At 43.5% G+C, this 21902-nt stretch overlaps 1 protein-coding gene across 1 annotated transcript in view; it reads right to left on the reverse strand.

The window, feature by feature from the left end:
• Positions 1 to 21902, reverse strand: part of LOC139531501 (guanine nucleotide exchange factor VAV3-like) — a 202796-nt gene that overhangs the window by 101631 nt on the left and 79263 nt on the right. Inside the window, exons 3-10 of the mRNA XM_071327994.1 lie at positions 10163 to 10221; positions 9996 to 10064; positions 9572 to 9683; positions 8948 to 9049; positions 7802 to 7870; positions 4953 to 5056; positions 4263 to 4362; positions 2624 to 2719 (exon numbers count right to left, since the gene is read on the reverse strand). Of these exons, the coding sequence (XP_071184095.1) occupies positions 2624 to 2719; positions 4263 to 4362; positions 4953 to 5056; positions 7802 to 7870; positions 8948 to 9049; positions 9572 to 9683; positions 9996 to 10064; positions 10163 to 10221 (711 nt within the window). The remainder of the gene's footprint in view (positions 1 to 2623; positions 2720 to 4262; positions 4363 to 4952; positions 5057 to 7801; positions 7871 to 8947; positions 9050 to 9571; positions 9684 to 9995; positions 10065 to 10162; positions 10222 to 21902) is intronic.

The following is a 21902-nucleotide window of genomic DNA, read 5'->3' on the forward strand; positions in this document are numbered from 1 at the left end:
TATAGTGGTGACGTCTAGGAGAGCTGCAGGTGTCAGGACCAGAGGGCTGATTGGCTGACTATAGTGGTGACGTCTAGGAGAGCTGCCAGGTGTCAGGACCAGAGGGCTGATTGGCTGACTATAGTGGTGACGTCTAGGAGAGCTGCCAGGTGTCAGGACCAGAGGGCTGATTGGCTGACTATAGTGGTGACGTCCAGGAGAGCTGCAGGAGCCGTATCACACTATTCAAACACACTACACTCTTAGAAAAAAGGCCTCAAAAGGGTTCTTCGGTTGTCCCTAATAGGAGAACCCTTTGAATAACCCTTTTTTGTTTCCAGGTAGAACCCTTCTGGGTTCCATGTAGAACCATTTCCACAGAGGGAACCAAAAAGGGTTCTCCTATGGGGACAAGATAGCACCTTTTTTTCCTAAGAGCGTATTGTGAGTGTCATTCTAGCTAGTGTGATAATGTGTTGCTCCTTCCTGTGTGTGTGACAGTCTACGATGATGAAGATTGTGGTGAGATCTACGAAGATCTGATGAAGGCTGCTCTCTCTCTCTCTCTCTCTCTCTCTCTCTCTCTCTCTCTCTCTCTCTCTCTCTCTCTCTCTCTCTCTCTCTCTCTCTCTCTCTCTCTCTCTCTCTCTCTCTCTCTCTCTCTCTCTCTCTCTCGAAATGAACAGTAAACATAAATTTTTTGTAGGTTGTCTGGTTGAAATATTTAGATTTGATAAGGAAGCTGAGGACAAATACAGTGACTCCAAAAGTATTGGGACAGTGACACATTTGTGGTTATTTTTGCTCTGTACTCCAGCACTTTGGATTTTAAATTATACTATGAGGTTCAAGTAAAGACTGTCAGCTTTAATTGTTGGGTATTTTCATTCATAGCTGGTGAACAGTTTAGAAATTACAGCCCTTTTTCTACCTAAATCCCAATTGTACCATTTTAGGGGACCAGAAGACATATTAAATGATATGTGTAATAAAGTAGTCAAAAGTTTAGTATTTTGTCCCATATTACTAGCACTCAATAATTACATCAAGCGTGTGACTCTACAGACTTATTGGATGCATTTGCTGTTTGTTTTGGTTGTGTTTCAGATTATTTTGTGCCCAATAGAAATTATTGTAAATAATGTATATTGTCATTTTGGAGTCACTTTTATTGTAAATAACAATATATTATGTTTCTAAACACTTGTACATTAATGTGAATGATACCATGATTATGGATAGTCCTGAATGAATCGTGAGTAATGATGAGTGAGAAAATTACAGATGCCCAAATATCATACCCCCAGACATGCTAACCTCTCACCATTACAATAACAGGGGAGGTTAGCATTTCATATCATACCCCCAAGGCATGCTAACCTCTCACCATTACAATAACAGGGGAGGTTAGCATTTCATATCATACCCCCAAGGCATGCTAACCTCTCACCATTACAATAACAGGGGAGGTTAGCATTTTATATCATACCCCCAAGACATGCTAACCTCTCACCATTACAATAACAGGGGAGGTTAGCATTTCATATCATACCCCCAAGGCATGCTAACCTCTCACCATTACAATAACAGGGGAGGTTAGCATTTTATATCATACCCCCAAGGCATGCTAACCTCTCACCATTACAATAACAGGGGAGGTTAGCATGTTATATCATACCCTCAAGGCATGCTAACCTCTCACCATTACAATAACAGGGGAGGTTAGCATGTTATATCATACCCTCAAGGCATGCTAACCTCTCACCATTACAATAACAGGGGAGGTTAGCAGTTCATACCATACCCCCAAGGCATGCTAACCTCTCACCATTACAATAACAGGAGAGGTTAGCATTTTATGGGGGGGGGGTATGATATTTGTGCAAAACATGTGTGACTGCCCCAATACCTTTGTAACTCACTGTATACTGTTTAAGCCAGTTACTGTAATTCAGAGTATTCTGTTCTACTGCTGCAGTGAAACATGTTGTCCAGGAAGTTTAAAAGGGATTGAATTTGTTGTTGCCTAATTGTTTTCTGTAGGATTCCACACTATATTCCTTCCATCTATAGCATTTCTTAATATTATGCAGTTCCCTTTGTTTTGATGCCTCATGATTGAGTATTGCTCTGTTCAAGTAGACTGTGATTTTGCTGTGATCTGATAGGGGCGTCAGTGGGCTGCCTGAGAACGCTCTGAGAGACTCTGGGTTGAGGTAGGGTCATAGTCTACAGTACTACTGCCAGATGTGATGAGCTAAAGGTGTACCTACCATAGGAGTCCCCTTGATGCCTACCATTAACGATGTACAGACCCAGCATGCGGCAGAGCTGCAGGAGTTGTGACGTGTTTTTGTTGGTTGTTTTATTGTAGTTGTAGCCTCGGGGGGCATATTCTCTCTGTCTCTGTTGTTTTTTCTTTCTTCTATTTTTCAGTCTGTTTTCCTCTCTCTCATTCTTTTCTTTCTACCATACATGTAAAAGGCATCTTGTCAGGACACACATAAATGCGGGCAGAGCTAGTCCATGATCAAAACATGGATGGGTGTGCCTCCACTGCCGATAGTCAGTATTGCAGCTTTAGTCCTGCTACTGAGGTAACAGTTGAATGGAGGTCCTTCCCAGTTCTCTGAAGAGATCTTACCTGTAGAAGAAGGGGATACTTCAGTACCCGCTGCATAGGGACAACCAGCAGATCTCTCAGTGTAAACTTGCCATGGTTGGCTCTCTTTGCACATTCCTGAAAACAAAAAACAGAAATGAATTGAATGCAGTTCAATTGACTGATTGTAAGCCACTCTGGATAATGTAAAACATTTCTGAATGTAAAATACATGATAATGCACAGAATGTGAACTTTCACTGCATTGTAATAAAAAGCACATACAGTACCATTTAAAAGTTTGGACACACCGACTCATTCAAGGGTTTTTCTTTATTTTCACTATTTTCTATATTGTAGAATAATAGTGAAGACATCAAAACTATGAAATAACACATATGGTATCATGTAGCAACCAAAAAAGTGTTAAACAAATCAAAATATATTTTATTATTTGAGATTCTTCAAAGTAGCCACTCTTTGCCTTGATGACAGCTTTGCACACTCTTGGCATTCTCTCAACCAGCTTTACCAGGAATGCTTTTCCAACAATCTTGAAGGAGTTTGCAGCAGAGGTAACTCTGGGTCTTCCTTTCCTGTGGTGGTCCTCATGAGAGCCAGTTTCATCATAGCGCTTGATGGTTTTTGCGAAGTTTTTGAAATTTTGACATTCATGTCTTAAAGTGTCACGTTGGCATGAAGAGATTCGGGAGACAAGCACAGTAATGCTTAATAGTTTTTTTTATTAAGCCCAAATAACGACGTGCCGTGTAAAAGCACGGGGACATAGACCAAACAAACACGTCACAAAAACACAGAGTTGAAACCCAAACCAAAGAGCGAGGAGTACCTCAAATAAATAACACACTTGCACAATGATTAACACACAGGACGAGACCTGTAATCATCTGCGCAATCCACAAGGGCACGAAAGCCCAAAACACACAGCACAGGACTCACACACACCAACGGACATTCTAACAATAATCAACCCCACCATGGTGAACAAAGGGCACATATATACAAATACAATCAGTGGGAATAGGGGACAGCTGTGCACAATGATTGTTCCAGAGGGATCCGTGACACAAAATAATGATGGACTGTCGTTTCTCTTTGCTAATTTGAGTTGTTCTTGCCATAATATGGACTTTACCAAATAGAACTATATTCTGTATACCACCCCTACCTTGTCACAACACAACTGATTGTCTCAAACACATTAAGAAGGAAAGAAATTCCACAAATTAACTTTTAACAAGGCACACCTGTTAATTGAAATGCATTCCAGGTGACTACCTCATGAAGCTGGTTGAGAGAATGCCAAGAGTGTGCAAAGCTGTCATCAAGGCAAAGGGTGGCTACTTTGAAGAATCTAAAATCTAAAAAATATTTTGATTTGTTTAACACTTTTTTGTTTACTACATGATACCATATGTGTTATTTCCTAGTTTTGATGTCTTCACTATTATTCTACAATGTAGAAAATAGTAAAAATAAAGAAAAACCGTGGAATGAGTAGGTGTGTCCAAACTTTTGACTGGTACTGTATTTTTTAAGAGAATAAACCCATGAATAAACCCATGAAATACAGTACAATGCCGTTGGTAATGCCAACCACTAGATGGCGGTATCTGGCCACTGATTTAGATTGATGATGACAGTTCATAGAGGACTTTACCTCCAGCTTCATTCGGACATCTTCCCTGTCTTTGCAGATGACATCCAAAGCATTAATGGCCGTTTCTACATGGCTACAGTATTTCCCATATATTAGCAACCTGAAACAGAGAGACAGACAGAGAGAGAGAGAGAGAGAGAGAGAGAGAGAGAGAGAGAGAGGGAGACAGACAGACAGACAGAGACAGACAGACAGACAGACAGACAGACAGACAGACAGACAGACAGACAGACAGACAGACAGACAGACAGACAGACAGACAGACAGAGAGAGAGAGAGAGAGAGAGAGAGAGAGAGAGATAGAGAGAGAGAGAGAGAGAGAGAGAGAGAGAGAGAGAGAGAGAGAGAGAGAGAGAGAGAATGAGAGAGAGAGAGGGAGAGAGAGAGGGAGAGAGAGAGGGAGACAGACAGAGAGAGAGAGAGAGAGAGAGAGAGAGAGAGAGAGAGAGAGAGAGAGAGAGAGAGAGAGAGAGAGAGAGAGAGAGAGGGAGACAGACAGAGAGAGAGAGAGAGAGAGAGAGAGAGAGAGAGAGAGAGAGAGAGAGAGAGAGAGAGAGAGAGAGAGAGAGAGAGAGAGAGAGAGAGAGAGAGAGAGAGAGAGAGAGGAGGTAAGGAGGGAGAGAGAATGAGGAACGAGAGAACAAGGGAATGAGACAGAAAACTGAGACTTAAAGTTGAGTTGTACTGTACCTCTCTTTGTAGTTAATGAAGATCTGGTAGAGGTTCTGGGCACTTCTATGGCAGACAGAGTCTTGTATCGCCACATTCAGAGTCTTGTGAACTTTAACCAGGGCCTGAAACACAACAATGATAAGTGAGGCTGGGATTCACAGCGAAGCGGACTGGACAGCCGACAATGCAGCTTTTAACGTTGGCAGAGGTTGCGTTCATGGTAAATGCTGTGTACGCCGGCTCAATCGTAAATGACCTTGAAAAGTAAAGTCCAAAACGCTGCGCTACAGCCTAAAGACCCATATGGCTTGGGACTACAGGTTTGGATTGAATCCCAGCCTAAAGACCCATATGGTTTGGGACTACAGGTTTGGATTGAATCCCAGCCTAAAGACCCATATGGCTTGGGACTACAGGTTTGGATTGAATCCCAGCCTAAAGACCCATATGGCTTGGGACTACAGGTTTGGATTGAATCCCAGCCTAAAGACCCATATGGCTTGGGACTACAGGTTTGGATTGAATCCCAGCCTAAAGACCCATATGGCTTGGGACTACAGGTTTGGATTGAATCCCAGCCTAAAGACCCATATGGTTTGGGACTACAGGTTTGGATTGAATCCCAGCCTAAAGACCCATATGGCTTGGGACTACAGGTTTGGATTGAATTCCAGCCTAAAGACCCATATGGCTTGGGACTACAGGTTTGGTTTGAATCCCAGCCTAAAGACCCATATGGCTTGGGACTACAGGTTTGGATTCAATCCCAGCCTAAAAACCCATATGGCTTGGGACTACAGGTTTGGATTCAATCCCAGCCTAAAGACCCATATGGCTTGGGACTACAGGTTTGGATTCAATCCCAGCCTAAAGACCCATATGGCTTGGGACTACAGGTTTGGATTTAATCCCAGCCTAAAGACCCATATGGCTTGGGACTACAGGTTTGGATTGAATCCCAGCCTAAAGACCCATATGGTTTGGGACTACAGGTTTGGATTTAATCCCAGCCTAAAGACCCATATGGTTTGGGACTACAGGTTTGGATTTAATCCCAGCCTAAAGACCCATATGGTTTTGGACTACAGGTTTGGATTGAATCCCAGCCTAAAGACCCATATGGCTTGGGACTACAGGTTTGGATTGAATGCCAGCCTAAAGACCCATATGGCTTGGGACTACAGGTTTGGATTGAATCCCAGCCTAAAGACCCATATGGTTTGGGACTACAGGTTTGGATTGAATCCCAGCCTAAAGACCCATATGGCTTGGGACTACAGGTTTGGATTGAATCCCAGCCTAAAGACCCATATGGCTTGGGACTACAGGTTTGGATTGAATCCCAGCCTAAAGACCCATATGGTTTGGGACTACAGGTTTGGATTGAATCCCAGCCTAAAGACCCATACGACAGGTTTTACTAAGGAACAGAAAACCCTCTGTGCACAGCAGTGTATCTAAAACCAGGTGCTGGTGAACAACTTGTATCCAACAAACTAGAAAAGACAACCGGTTTTTACACCTGTTTTAGGTTGAACTAGCTCTCCATCTCTCTCCATCTCTACCATCTATCTCCATCTCTACTATCTCTCCATCTCTCTCCATCTCTACTATCTCTCTCCATCTCTACCATCTATCTCCATCTATCTCCATCTCTACCATCTCTCTCCATCTCTACCATCTATCTCCATCTATCTCCATCTCTCTCCATCTCTCTCCATCTCTACCATCTATCTCCATCTCTACTATCTCTCCATCTCTTTCCATCTCTACCATCTATCTCCATCTCTACCATCTCTCTCCATCTCTACCATCTATCTCCATCTACCTCCATCTCTACCATCTCTCTCCATCTCCCTCCATCTCTACCATCTCTCTCCATCTCTACCATCTATCTCCATCTATCTCCATCTCTACCATCTCTCTCCATCTCTACCATCTATCTCCATCTACCTCCATCTCTACCATCTCTCTCCATCTCCCTCCATCTCTACCATCTATCTCCATCTCCCTCCATCTCCATCTCTCTCCATCTATCTCCATCTCTACCATCTCTCTCCATCTCTACCATCTCTCTCCATCTATCTCCATCTATCTCCATCACTCTCCATCTCTACCATCTCTACCATCTCTCTCCATCTCTCTCTATAGCTCTCCATCTCTCTCTCCATCTCTCTCCATCTATCTCCATCGCTCCCCATCTCTACCATCTCTCTCCATCTCTACCATCTCTCTCCATCTCTACCATCTATCTCCATCTCTCTCCATCTCTACCATCTATCTCCATCTCTACCATCTATCTCCATCTCTCTCCATCTATCTCCATCTATCTCCATCGCTCTCCATTTATCTCCATCGCTCTCCATCTCTACCATCTCTCTCCATCTCTACCATCTATCTCCATCTCTCTCCATCTCTTTCTATAGCTCTCCATCTCTCTCCATCTCTCTCTATAGCTCTCCATCTCTCTCCATCTCTCTCTATAGCTCTCCATCTCTCTCCATCTCTCTCTATAGCTCTCCATCTCTCTCCATCTCTCTCTATAGTTCTCCATCTCTCTCCATCTCTCTCTCCATCTCTCTCCATCTCTCTCTCCATCTCTACCATCTGTAGGGCTCCCGAGTGGCGCAGCGGTCTAAGGCACTGCATCTCAGTGCTAGAAGCGTCACTACAGACCCTGGTTTGATTCCAGGCTGTATCACAACCAGCCGTGATTGGGAGTCCCATAGGACAGCGCACAATTGGCCCGGCATCGTCCGGGTTAGGATTTGGCAGGGCTAGGCCGTCATTGTAAATGAGAATATGTTCTTAAGTGAGTTGCCTAGTTACTGTGTGTGTGTAATTGGGGTTTCTGTCCTGTAGCTTACCGGAATGTTGACAAACAATTTCTCCATCTCCTCCGAGGACAGGAAGGTGGTAAGAGGTGCCATAAAATACTGGATGGGAAAAACACAGAGTTAGAAAAAGAATTCCACTAAAACAGGAGAGGAAGTCAAGCAGTTTCTGGAAAATAATGATTTCAGGCAAAACATACGTGATTTATCAGAACAATCCTAAAGCTGGAATCCTTAATGGTGAAACTGTCACGTCCATTCACGATATTACAACAACAGAGTAGTTACTGGAAACAATTAAACATGTTTTTGTACCCCATCGTACATCATTGCACGTGTGACAGAATAGCAGAATATGTCATTCAATTCCCCTACTGAGGATTAAAAAGACTCAGCCTACATAAGGGACTATTTTATATAACGTCAAGAGCGTAATAGTTCAGTATTAATTGGATTGTGAGTATACAGTGTGAAAGGGGAGGTATTTGGCAGTAACACCAGAGAGATAGGGGAGGTACTGTATTTGGCAGTAACACCAGAGAGATAGGGGAGGTACTGTATTTGGCAGTAACACCAGAGAGATAGGGGAGGTACTGTATTTGGCAGTAACACCAGAGAGATAGGGGAGGTACTTAATTTGGCCGTAACACCAGAGAGATAGGGGAGGTACTGTATTTGGCAGTAACACCAGAGAGATAGGGGAGGTACTGTATTTGGCAGTAACACCAGAGAGATAGGGGAGGTACTGTATTTGGCAGTAATACCAGAGAGATAGGGGAGGTACTGTATTTGGCAGTAACACCAGAGAGATAGGGGAGGTACTATATTTGGCAGTAACACCAGAGAGATAGGGTAGGTACTGTATTTGGCAGTAACACCAGAGTGATAGGGGAGGTACTGTATTTGGCAGTAACACCAGAGAGATAGGCAAGGTACTGTATTTGGCAGTAACACCAGAGAGATAGGGCAGTACTGTATTTGGCAGTAACACCAGAGAGATAGGGGAGGTACTGTATTTGGCAGTAACACCAGAGAGATAGGGGAGGTACTGTATTTGGCAGTAACACCAGAGAGATAGGGGAGGTACTGTATTTGGCAGTAACACCAGAGAGATAGGGGAGGTACTGTATTTGGCAGTAACACCAGAGATAGGGGAGGTACTGTATTTGGCAGTAATACCTTCTCTATGGAGTCCAGAGTCTCTGTGTACTTCTCCTCAGTCTGCTTGATCTCTGACAGACAGCAGCTCCTGATGTCCGGCTCTACCTGCTTCTGGAACGACTACACACACACACACACACACACACACATACACAACACACACACACACACACACACACACACACACACACACACACACACACACACACACACACACACACACACACACACACACACACACACACACACACACACACACACACACACACACACACACACACACAGCTGTCTAAGCAGAGCCTTCAGTATTAAATCATATGTGGGGTGTTGACCTCCTGAGTAAGGGCACACAGAACTCCAACCAAAAACCACTAACAGTAGGTGTCACTCATAACACTGGAGTAGACAGCAGCTTAAGGTTGAGGTGAGAGAAGGAGAGAGAGAGAGAGAGAGAGAGAGAGAGAGAGAGAGAGAGAGAGAGAGAGAGAGAGAGAGAGAGAGAGAGAGAGAGAGAGAGAGAGAGAGAGAGAGAGAGAGAGAGAGAGAGAGAGAGAGAGAGAGAGAGAGAGAGAGAGAGAGAGAGAGAGAGAGAGAGAGAGAGACAGAGTGAGAGAGTGAGAGAGAGAAAGAGGGAGAACTAACCAGAGGAGGAAGAACAGCCTCAATCTTCATCAGATCTTCGTAGATCTCACCACCATCTTCATCATCGTAGACACAGTCATACAGATCCTCTTCATCCTCCACAGCTTTCTCACTGTCACACACACAGGAAGGAGCAACACATTATCACACTAGCTAGAATGACACTCACAACCCTCATTTGTCAAGAGGCACAAGACAGGAGAGATCATGAGGATTTAGACAGTACAAAAATATGTTGAAAATGCGTGTTTTTGGTTGAATATGTGTATTTTATTTGAAAAAACATTGAACATTTGTCTTTTTTGGTTGAAAAGACATTGAAAATGTGTATTTTCTGGTGATGTGTATTTTTGGTTGAAAATTTGTATTTTTGGTTGAAAACGTCTTGTGCTCCCTGGGAACCCAGAGGTAAGGCGAGACATACTCAATCAGATCCACCAGATGGTTATAGATGTCCTCGTCTTCTTCTAGACTCTCCTCTGAAGGAAAAGGCCTTTTGGAACGAAAAGCACAAAATCAGCAACGGCTCAAAACATGTACTAAAACACAACATCATTTGATTTAGAAATTAAAATTAACACCAGAACTTACTTTATTCCAGTTTGTTCTGAAATCGAAGTGCTGGACAGTTTGGACAATGTGTCCATAACCTGCAATGAAAATGAATGGAAACGTTTTAGACTTGGTTACTGTAATGAGTATATATATTAGTGTTGTATTTCTGTTGTTTAGTCAATAGAGGGCAGTGTTGCTCAATAGCACAATTATTACAGGACGAGACCTGTGGAAGAGTAGTAACTTATTTGAGTGATTAAATGACTTTCCAACATAATCCATACGGTTAAGAAAATAGTTTCTATTGCATAATTAATAGAAAGTAGTAATAATCATCCTAATATTTTTTCTCTCATTTCAGACCAAAATGTTCTGTAAACACCAGCCTGAGCTGCTTGTAAATGAAGAAAAGGCAGTGACTCTGTCAGCTGCTACAGAATCACACAGTGTTCATAGGATGTCATCAATACAATTACAATAGGGAATTATCCGTGTGTCCTCTGTTCAGTCTGGTGTCAATCACTATCCACAGAATAATCCATAATATTCAGTATTAAAAGGGACATTCAGTATTAAAGGAATACTTTGGGATTTTGGCATTAAGGCCCTTTTTTTATCTACTTCCCCAATGTCAGATGAATTTGTGGATACCATTTTTATTTATCTGTGTCTAGCAGATACCCATAGACTTCCAATCACTAGGCTAACGCTAGTTAGCATTGGCTTGCGAAACTACCTCTTACTTCATACTGGACACAAATACATAAAATTGTATCCACGAGTTGATCTGACTCTGGGGAGGTAGATAAAAGGGACAACATCCTGCAGTATCCCTTTAAGTCTAGTGATCATCAACCCCCAGCTTGAGTGTCAAAACAGAACACTGGAAATCATGTCTGTAACAGAAAGGGAAAATATATACATATGCTTTACATTGTCTTAATCCCTCTAAATTGAGTATGAACTTTAGTGATCATACATTTCCCCATTACACTCCTTATTTGTATTCTATTTTTATTTAACCTTTATTTAACCTTTATTTAACCTTTATTTAACCTTTATTTAAACTTAACTAGGCAGTCAGATAGCCCTACAGAGAATTCCTGGAAGTAAACCATGGTACATTAATTACTAGATAAAAAATAAAGCAAAGAAAGGAAAATCCAAATAGACCAATGTAACGAACCAACAGCGTAACAGTGGATGAAGAATAAAATCGATGATTGTATCTTTAACTTAATTAGTAGTGTTCGGCTCTGTGAGTCGATGAACATGTGATTGACAAGTATGACGTAACGACATGTAATTTCACGCTGAAGTGGTCAGTAATGACCTCTGTCCTTGACCGGATCGACTGAGAGTCTTTCTAACAGCATGCTAATGAGCCAAAATAACACTTTATACACTTTAACAGACATGTACTTATAGTGGCTTCATATGTCCTGTTAACTCATATGTGGTAGTTCCTATGATGGCTTCATATGTCCTGTTAACTCATATGTTGTAGTTCCTATGATGGCTTCATATGTCCTGTTAACTCATATGTGGTAGTTCCTATGATGGCTTCATATGTCCTGTTAACTCATATGGTGTAGTTCCTATAGTGGCTTCATATGTCCTGTTAACTCATATGTTGTAGTTCTTAGAGTGGCGTAACATATAGAAGTGTCAGTTAACTCATAAGTTGTAGTTCTTATATCAAATCAAATTGTATTGGTCACATACCCATGGTTAGCAGATGTTAATGTGAGTGTAGCGAAATGCTTGTGCTTCTAGTTCCGACAGTGCAGTAATATCTAACAATTCCCAACAACTACCAAATACACACAAATCTAACAAGTAATCTAACAATTCCCCAACAACTACCTAATACACACAAATCTAAAAGGGTGAATGAGAATATGTACATATAAATATATGGACTAGCGATGGCCGAGCAGCATAGGCAAGGGGCAGTAGATGGTATAAAATACACTATATACTGTACATATGATATAAGTAATGTAAGATATGTAAACATTATTAAAGTGGCATTATTTAAAGTGACTAGGGATCCATTTATTAAAGTGTCCAGTGATTGGGTCTCAATGTAGGCAGCCGCTTTTCTGAGTTAGTGATTGCTGTTTAGCAGTCTGATGGCCTTGAGATAGAAGCTGTTTTTCAGTCTTTCTGTCCCAGCCTTGATGCACCTGTACTGACCTCGCCTTCTAGATGGTAGCGGGGTGAACAGGCAGTGGCTCAGGTGGTTGTTGTTCTTGATGATCTTTTTGGCCTTTCTGTGACATCGGGCTCTGTAGGTGTCATGGAAGGCAGGTACTTTGCCCCCAGTGATGGTGGTGCGGTCTGCACAACGTCTCTGGAGAGCCCTGTGGTTGAGGGCGGTGCATTTGCCGTACCAGGCTGTGATACAGCCCGACAGGATGCTCTCAATTGTGCATCTGTAAAAGTTTGACAGGGTTTTGGGTGACAGGCCAAATTTCTTCAGCCTCCTGAGGTCTGTGTGAGTGGACCATTTCAGTCTGTCTGTGATGTGTACGCCGAGGAACTTAAAACTTTCCACCTTCTCCACTGCTAACCCTTGATTGTGGATAGGGGGCGTGCTCCCTCTGCTGTTTCCTGAAGTCCGCGATCATCTCCTTTGTTTTGTTGACGTTGAGTGAGAGATTGTTTTCCTGACACCACACTCCAAGTGCCCTCACCTCCTCCCTGTAGGCTGTCTGGTCGTTGTCGGTGATCAAGCACACTACTGTTGTGTCGTCTGCAAACTTGATGATTGAGTTGGACGCGTGCATGCCCACGCAGTCGTGAGTGAACAGGGAGTACAGGAGGGGACTGAGCACACACCCCTGTGGGGCCCCCGTGTTGAGGATCAGCGTGGTGGGGGTGTTGTTGCCTACCTTCACAACTTGGGGTCGGAACCATCAGGAAGTCCAGGACCCAGTTGCACAGGGAGGGGTTGAGACCCAGGGCCCTGAGCTTAGTGATGAGCTTGGAGGGTATTATGGTGTTGAAGGCTGAGCTGTAGTCAATGAACATCATTCTGACATAGGTATATTCCTCTTGTCCAGATGGGATAGGGCAGTGTGCAGTGCGATGGTGATTGCGTCATCTGTGGACCTGTTGGGGCGGTATGCAAACTGAAGGGGGTCTAGGGTGGCCGGTAAGGTGGCGGTGATATGATCCTTGACTAGCCTCTCAAAGCACTTCATGATGAGAGAAGTGAGTGCTACGGGGCGGTAGTCATTTAGTTCAGTTACCTTTGTCTTCTTGGGTACATGAACAATGGTAGCAATCTTGAAGCATATGGGGACAACAGGCTGGGTTAGGGAGCAATTAAATTTGTCCGTAAACACACCAGCCAGCTGGTCTGCGCATGCTCTGAGGACGTGGCTAGGGATGCCGTCTAGGCCAGCAGCCTTGTGAGAAGACGGTGTTTAGTTTGTCTGGAAGCGTGACGTCGGTATCTGTGAAGTGGCTGTTTTTGTTTTTGAAGTCCGTGATTTCGTGTAGACCCTGCCACATACATCTCGTGTCTGAGCCTTTGAATTGCGACTCCACCTTGTCCCTGTACCGGCATTTTGCTTGTTTGATTGCCTTGGAGGGAATAACTACACTGTTTAAATTCAGCCATATTCCCAGACCTCTTTCCATGGTTAAATGCGGTGGTTCGCGCTTTCACTTTTGCATGAATGCCGCCATCCATCCACGGTGGCCTGGCCACCTCAGGCCATAGGAATACCAGGACAGAGGACAGAGGCCACATCAGGCCATAGGAATACCAGGACAGATATCACAGTCAAGGGAAACAGCCTCATGTAATCTGCAGTAAGGGAAACAGCCTCATGTAATCTGCAGTAAGGGAAACAGCCTCATGTAATCTGCAGTAAGGAAACAGCCTCATGTAATCTGCAGTAAGGGAAACAGCCTCATGTAATCTGCAGTAAGGGAAACAGCCTCATGTAATCTGCAGTAAGGAAACAGCCTCATGTAATCTGCAGTAGGGGAAACAGCCTCATGTAATCTGCAGTAGGGGAACAGCCTCATGTAATCTGCAGTAAGGAAACAGCCTCATGTAATCTGCAGTAAGGGAAACAGCCTCATGTAATCTGCAGTAAGGGAAACAGCCTCATGTAATCTGCAGTAAGGAAACAGCCTCATGTAATCTGCAGTAAGGGAAACAGCCTCATGTAATCTGCAGTAGGGGAAACAGCCTCATGTAATCTGCAGTAAGGGGACAGCCTCATATTATCTGCAGTAGGGGAAACAGCCTCATGTAATCTGCAGTAAGGGAAACAGCCTCATATTATCTGCAGTAGGGGAAACAGCCTCATGTAATCTGCAGTAAGGGAAACAGCCTCATATTATCTGCAGTAAGGGAAACAGCCTCATATTATCTGCAGTAGGGGAAACAGCCTCATGTAATCTGCAGTAAGGGAAACAGCCTCATGTAATCTGCAGTAGGGGAAACAGCCTCATATTATCTGCAGTAGGGGAAACAGCCTCATATTATCTGCAGTAGGGTAAACAGCCTCATGTAATCTGCAGTAGGGGAACAGCCTCATGTAATCTGCAGTAGGGGAAACAGCCTCATGTAATCTGCAGTAGGGGAACAGCATCATGTAATCTGCAGTAAGGGAAACAGCCTCATGTAATCTGCAGTAGGGAAACAGCCTCATGTAATCTGCAGTAGGGGAACAGCCTCATGTAATCTGCAGTAGGGGAAACAGCCTCATGTAATCTGCAGTAAGGGAAACAGCCTCATGTAATCTGCAGTAAGGTAAACAGCCTCATGTAATCTGCAGTAAGGGAAACAGCCTCATGTAATCTGCAGTAGGGGAAACAGCCTCATGTAATCTGCAGTAGGGGAAACAGCCTCATGTAATCTGCAGTAGGGGAACAGCCTCATGTAATCTGCAGTAAGGGAACCAGCCTCATGTAATCTGCAGTAAGGGAAACAGCCTCATGTAATCTGCAGTAGGGGAAACAGCCTCATGTAATCTGCAGTAAGGGAAACAGCCTCATGTAATCTGCAGTAAGGTAAACAGCCTCATGTAATCTGCAGTAAGGGAAACAGCCTCATGTAATCTGCAGTAGGGGAAACAGCCTCATGTAATCTGCAGTAAGGGAAACAGCCTCATGTAATCTGCAGTAAGGTAAACAGCCTCATGTAATCTGCAGTAAGGGAAACAGCCTCATGTAATCTGCAGTAAGGTAAACAGCCTCATGTAATCTGCAGTAAGGGAAACAGCCTCATATTATCTGCAGTAGGGGAAACAGCCTCATGTAATCTGCAGTAGGGGAAACAGCCTCATATTATCTGCAGTAGGGGAAACAGCCTCATGTAATCTGCAGTAGGGGAACAGCCTCATGTAATCTGCAGTAAGGGAAACAGCCTCATGTAATCTGCAGTAAGGAAACAGCCTCATGTAATCTGCAGTAAGGGAAACAGCCTCATGTAATCTGCAGTAGGGGAACAGCCTCATGTAATCTGCAGTAGGGGAAACAGCCTCATGTAATCTGCAGTAAGGGAAACAGCCTCATGTAATCTGCAGTAAGGTAAACAGCCTCATGTAATCTGCAGTAAGGGAAACAGCCTCATGTAATCTGCAGTAGGGGAAACAGCCTCATATTATCTGCAGTAGGGGAAACAGCCTCATATTATCTGCAGTAAGGGAACCAGCCTCATGTAATCTGCAGTAGGGGAACAGCCTCATGTAATCTGCAGTAGGGGAAACAGCCTCATGTAATCTGCAGTAGGGGAACAGCCTCATGTAATCTGCAGTAGGGGAAACAGCCTCATGTAATCTGCAGTAGGGGAACAGCATCATGTAATCTGCAGTAAGGGAAACAGCCTCATGTAATCTGCAGTAGGGAAACAGCCTCATGTAATCTGCAGTAGGGGAACAGCCTCATGTAATCTGCAGTAGGGGAAACAGCCTCATGTAATCTGCAGTAAGGGAAACAGCCTCATGTAATCTGCAGTAAGGTAAACAGCCTCATGTAATCTGCAGTAAGGGAAACAGCCTCATGTAATCTGCAGTAGGGGAAACAGCCTCATGTAATCTGCAGTAGGGGAAACAGCCTCATGTAATCTGCAGTAGGGGAACAGCCTCATGTAATCTGCAGTAAGGGAACCAGCCTCATGTAATCTGCAGTAAGGGAAACAGCCTCATGTAATCTGCAGTAGGGGAAACAGCCTCATGTAATCTGCAGTAAGGGAAACAGCCTCATGTAATCTGCAGTAAGGTAAACAGCCTCATGTAATCTGCAGTAAGGGAAACAGCCTCATGTAATCTGCAGTAGGGGAAACAGCCTCATGTAATCTGCAGTAAGGGAAACAGCCTCATGTAATCTGCAGTAAGGTAAACAGCCTCATGTAATCTGCAGTAAGGGAAACAGCCTCATGTAATCTGCAGTAAGGTAAACAGCCTCATGTAATCTGCAGTAAGGGAAACAGCTTCATATTATCTGCAGTAGGGGAAACAGCCTCATGTAATCTGCAGTAAGGGAAACAGCCTCATGTAATCTGCAGTAGGGGAAACAGCCTCATGTAATCTGCAGTAGGGGAAACAGCCTCATGTAATCTGCAGTAGGGGAACAGCCTCATGTAATCTGCAGTAGGGGAAACAGCCTCATGTAATCTGCAGTAAGGGAAACAGCCTCATGTAATCTGCAGTAAGGGAAACAGCCTCATGTAATCTGCAGTAAGGGAAACAGCCTCATGTAATCTGCAGTAAGGGAAACAGCCTCATGTAATCTGCAGTAAGGGAAACAGCCTCATGTAATCTGCAGTAGGGGAAACAGCCTCATGTAATCTGCAGTAGGGGAACAGCCTCATGTAATCTGCAGTAGGGGAAACAGCCTCATGTAATCTGCAGTAGGGGAAACAGCCTCATGTAATCTGCAGTAAGGGAAACAGCCTCATGTAATCTGCAGTAAGGGAAACAGCCTCATGTAATCTGCAGTAAGGGAAACAGCCTCATGTAATCTGCAGTAAGGGAAACAGCCTCATGTAATCTGCAGTAAGGGAAACAGCCTCATGTAATCTGCAGTAAGGGAAACAGCCTCATGTAATCTGCAGTAAGGGAAACAGCCTCATGTAATCTGCAGTAAGGGAAACAGCCTCATGTAATCTGCAGTAAGGGAAACAGCCTCATGTAATCTGCAGTAGGGGAAACAGCCTCATGTAATCTGCAGTAGGGGAAACAGCCTCATGTAATCTGCAGTAGGGGAACAGCCTCATGTAATCTGCAGTAGGGGAAACAGCCTCATGTAATCTGCAGTAGGGGAAACAGCCTCATGTAATCTGCAGTAGGGGAAACAGCCTCATGTAATCTGCAGTAGGGGAACAGCCTCATGTAATCTGCAGTAGGGGAACAGCCTCATGTAATCTGCAGTAAGGGAAACAGCCTCATGTAATCTGCAGTAAGGGAACCAGCCTCATGTAATCTGCAGTAAGGGAAACAGCCTCATGTAATCTGCAGTAGGGGAAACAGCCTCATGTAATCTGCAGTAAGGGAAACAGCCTCATGTAATCTGCAGTAAGGTAAACAGCCTCATGTAATCTGCAGTAAGGGAAACAGCCTCATGTAATCTGCAGTAGGGGAAACAGCCTCATGTAATCTGCAGTAAGGGAAACAGCCTCATGTAATCTGCAGTAAGGGAAACAGCCTCATGTAATCTGCAGTAAGGGAAACAGCCTCATGTAATCTGCAGTAGGGGAAACAGCCTCATGTAATCTGCAGTAGGGGAAACAGCCTCATGTAATCTGCAGTAAGGGAAACACCCTCATATTATCTGCAGTAGGGGAAACAGCCTCATGTAATCTGCAGTAGGGAAACAACCTCATGTAATCTGCAGTAAGGGAAACAGCCTCATGTAATCTGCAGTAGGGGAAACAGCCTCATGTAATCTGCAGTAGGGGAAACAGCCTCATGTAATCTGCAGTAGGGGAAACAGCCTCATGTAATCTGCAGTAAGGGAAACAGCCTCATGTAATCTGCAGTAGGGGAAACAGCCTCATGTAATCTGCAGTAAGGTAAACAGCCTCATGTAATCTGCAGTAAGGTAAACAGCCTCATGTAATCTGCAGTAGGGGAAACAGCCTCATGTAATCTGCAGTAGGGGAAACAGCCTCATGTAATCTGCAGTAGGGGAAACAGCCTCATGTAATCTGCAGTAGGGGAAACAGCCTCATGTAATCTGCAGTAAGGGAAACAGCCTCATGTAATCTGCAGTAAGGGAAACAGCCTCATGTAATCTGCAGTAGGGGAAACAGCCTCATGTAATCTGCAGTAGGGGAAAAACAGACACATACAAGTTTTATAATCCCCTTTTTGGCACTTGGAAGACCACGGTCCATTTCACAAATACACACGCTAGTAGGGAAAATAGAATTGGTCAGTTCCAATTACTCAGTAAAGGGCTACTTCATAGAACCCAAGACTGACTCCAGAACAGCACAAGGGATTGGCTGACTGGTGCCGGTCTGCTTCAGCTAAAAGCAATTAAACCCAAAAACCCTTTGACTAAAACCCCAGCTGTTTGTGTATGTGTGTGTGTGTGTGTGTGTGTGTGTGTGTGTGTGTGTGTGTGTGTGTGTGTGTGTGTGTGTGTGTGTGTGTGTGTGTGTGTGTGTGTGTGTGTGTGTGTGTGTGTGTGTGTGTGTGCGTATCCATGTGTCCGTGTGTGTGCGTGTCCGTGTGTGCGCGTGTCCGTGTGTGTGCGTGTCCGTGTGTGCGCGTGTCCGTGTGTGCGTGTGTCCGTGTGTCCGTGCACGTGTGCGTGCGTTTGCGTATTTTAGTGTGATTGTGTGCGAGATTCTTGTACATGATGCTGTTGACAACACATTCCATCCCCATAAACTGCCCAATGAAAATACAATTGGCCAAGAACTGAACTATTGTGACCAATCAGTTCACGCCTCATTATTGCCATAATACCTCATGAGCCAATAGGGTTGTTTGGATAAATGTCCAGATAGCACAGATCACTCATGTAGAGCGCTTGGATTGACACGCACGTCTTATATTTATATTTTAAGCATTTAGTAGATGCTTTTATCCAGCGTGACTTACAGTAGTGAGTGAATACAATTTTCATACTGGTCCCCTGTAGGAATCAAAACCATAACCTGATGTTGCAAGCACCATGCTTTACCACCTGAGCCTCATTGGACCCTCTCCCTCACGCTTCTATTGTCTATTTCTCTCCCTATCTATAAATTATTTCACTAATTTACTATTCCTCTCTCTCTCCCCCAGCCCTTCTCCCTCTCTCAATTAAATTTAAGGGGATTTATTGGCATGGTAAACATATGCTTACATTGAAAAAGCAACTGAAATAGATAATAAAGAATAAAGAATTTACTGTAAACATTACACTGACAAAAGTTCCAAAGGAATAGAGACATTTCAAATGTCATATTATGTATATATACAGTGTTGTAACCATGTGCAAATAGTTAAAGTACAAAAGGGAAAATAAATTAACATAAATATGGGTTGTATTTACAACAGGTCATAAATCTTGCTGCTGTGTTGGTACACTGTGGTATTTCACCCAGTAGATATGGAAGTTTATCAACATTGGGTTTGTTTTTGAGTTCTTTGTGGCTCTGTGTAATCTGAGGGAAATATGTGTCTCTAACATGGTCATACATTGGGCAGGAGGTTAGGAAGTGCAGCTCAGTTTCCACCTCATTTTGTGGACAGTGTGCACATAGCCTGTCTTCTCTTGAGAGCCAGGTCGGTCTTCGGCGGCCTTTCTCAATAGCAAGGCTATGCTCACTCAGTCTGTACATAGTCAAATATTTCCATAATTTTGTGTCAGTCACGGTGGTCAGGTATTCTACCGGTATTTCTCTGTTTAGGGCCAAATAGCATTCTAGTTTGCTCTGTATTTTTGTAAAATCTTTCCAATGTGTCAAGTAATTATCTTTTTGTATTCTCGTGATTTGGTTGGGTCTAGTGTTGCTGTCCTGGAGCTCTGTGGGGTGTGTTTGTGTTTGTGAACGGAGCCCCAGGACCAGCTTGCTTAGGGGACTCTTCTCCAGATTCATCTCTCTGTAGGTGATGGCTTTGTTATGGAAGGTTTGGGAATTGCTTCCTTTTAGGTGGTTGTAGAATTTAACGGGTCTTTTCTGGATTTTGATAATTAGCGGGTATCGGTATCTGCATTAATTTGGTGTTTTACGTTGTACACAGATGATATGTTTGCAGAATTCTGACTTCAGATTCTAGTAGGGTGAGGCCGGGTGCTGCAGACTGTTCTAGTAGGGTGAGGCCGGGTGCTGCAGACTGTTCTAGTAGGGTGAGGCCGGGTGCTGCAGACTGTTCTAGTGCCCGCGCCAATTTGTTGATATATATGTTGAAGAGGGTGGGGCTTAAGCTGCATCCCTGTCTCACCCCACGGCCCTGTCTCACCCCACGGCCCTGTCTCACCCCACGGCCCTGTCTCACCCCACGGCCCTGTGGAAAGAAATATGTGTTTTTTGCCAATTTTAACCGCACACTTGTTGTTTGTGTAAATGGATTTTCTAATGTTGTATGTTTTCCCCTCCACAACACTTTCCATCAATTTGTATACCAGGCCCTCTTTCCAAAATGAGTCCAAGGCTTTTTTGAAATCAACAAAGCATGAGAAGACTTTGCTTTTCTTTTGGTTTCTTTGTTTGTCAATTAGGGTGTGCAGGGTGGATACGTGGTCTGTCGTACGGTAATTTGGTAAAAAGCCAATTTGACATTTTCTCAGTACATTGTTTTTGCTGAGGAAGTGTACGAGTCTGCTGTTAATGATAACGCAGAGGACTTTCTCAAGGTTGCTGTTGACACATATTCCACGGTAGTTATTGGGGTCAAATTTGTCTCAACTTTTGTGGCTTGAGGTTATCAGTCCTTGGTTCCAAATATTGGGGAAGATGCCACAGCTGAAGATCATGTTAACGAGTTTAAGTATAGCAAGTTGGAATTTGTGGTCTGTATATTTTATCATTTCATTGAGGATACCATCAACCCCACAGGCCTTTTTGGGTTGGAAGGTTTTTATTTTGTCCTGTAGTTCATTCAATGTAATTGGAGAATCCAATGGGTTCTGGTAGAATAGTTGATTCTAAGGTTTGTATTTGATCATGTAAATATTTTTGCTGTTTGTTTTTTGTTATAGAGCCAAAAAGATAGAAGTTGTATATCCATACATCTCTGATTTGAATAGACAATCATTTCTATTGGACAAATTCAGGTATGTTTGTCCCCGTTTGCTTTCGTTTAAGAAACGAATCTCTGCGTGTTGTTGTTTGTTTAGAGTTTTACAATTTTCCCAGAACTAGTTTGATTCTATGGATTCTTCAATTACATTGAGCTGATCTCTGACATGCCGTACATTGTATTTCCGTAGAGTATTTCTGTATTGTTTTCAGGATTCACAATAGTGAAGGCGTAGACTCCTGGTTTTCTGGGTCTCTATGTTTTTGGTTGGATAGGTTTCTCAATTTATTTCTTAGGTTTTTGCAATCTTCATCAAACCATTTGTAATTGTTGTTCATTTTCTTCTGTTTTCTGCTTGAAATGTTTAGATTTGACAGGGAAGCTGAGAGGTCAAATATACTGTTTAGGTTTTCTACTGCCAAATTTACACCTTCACTATTACTGTGAAACATTTTGTCCAGGAAATTGTCTAGAAGGGATTGCATTTGTTGTTGCCAAATAGTTTTTTGGTAGATTGCCACACTATTTTCCTTCTATCTATGGCATTTCTTAATACTATTCAGTTCCTTCGC

Source organism: Salvelinus alpinus, chromosome 10 (assembly GCF_045679555.1).
Source record: "Salvelinus alpinus chromosome 10, SLU_Salpinus.1, whole genome shotgun sequence".
Taxonomy (NCBI): Eukaryota; Metazoa; Chordata; class Actinopteri; order Salmoniformes; family Salmonidae; genus Salvelinus; species Salvelinus alpinus.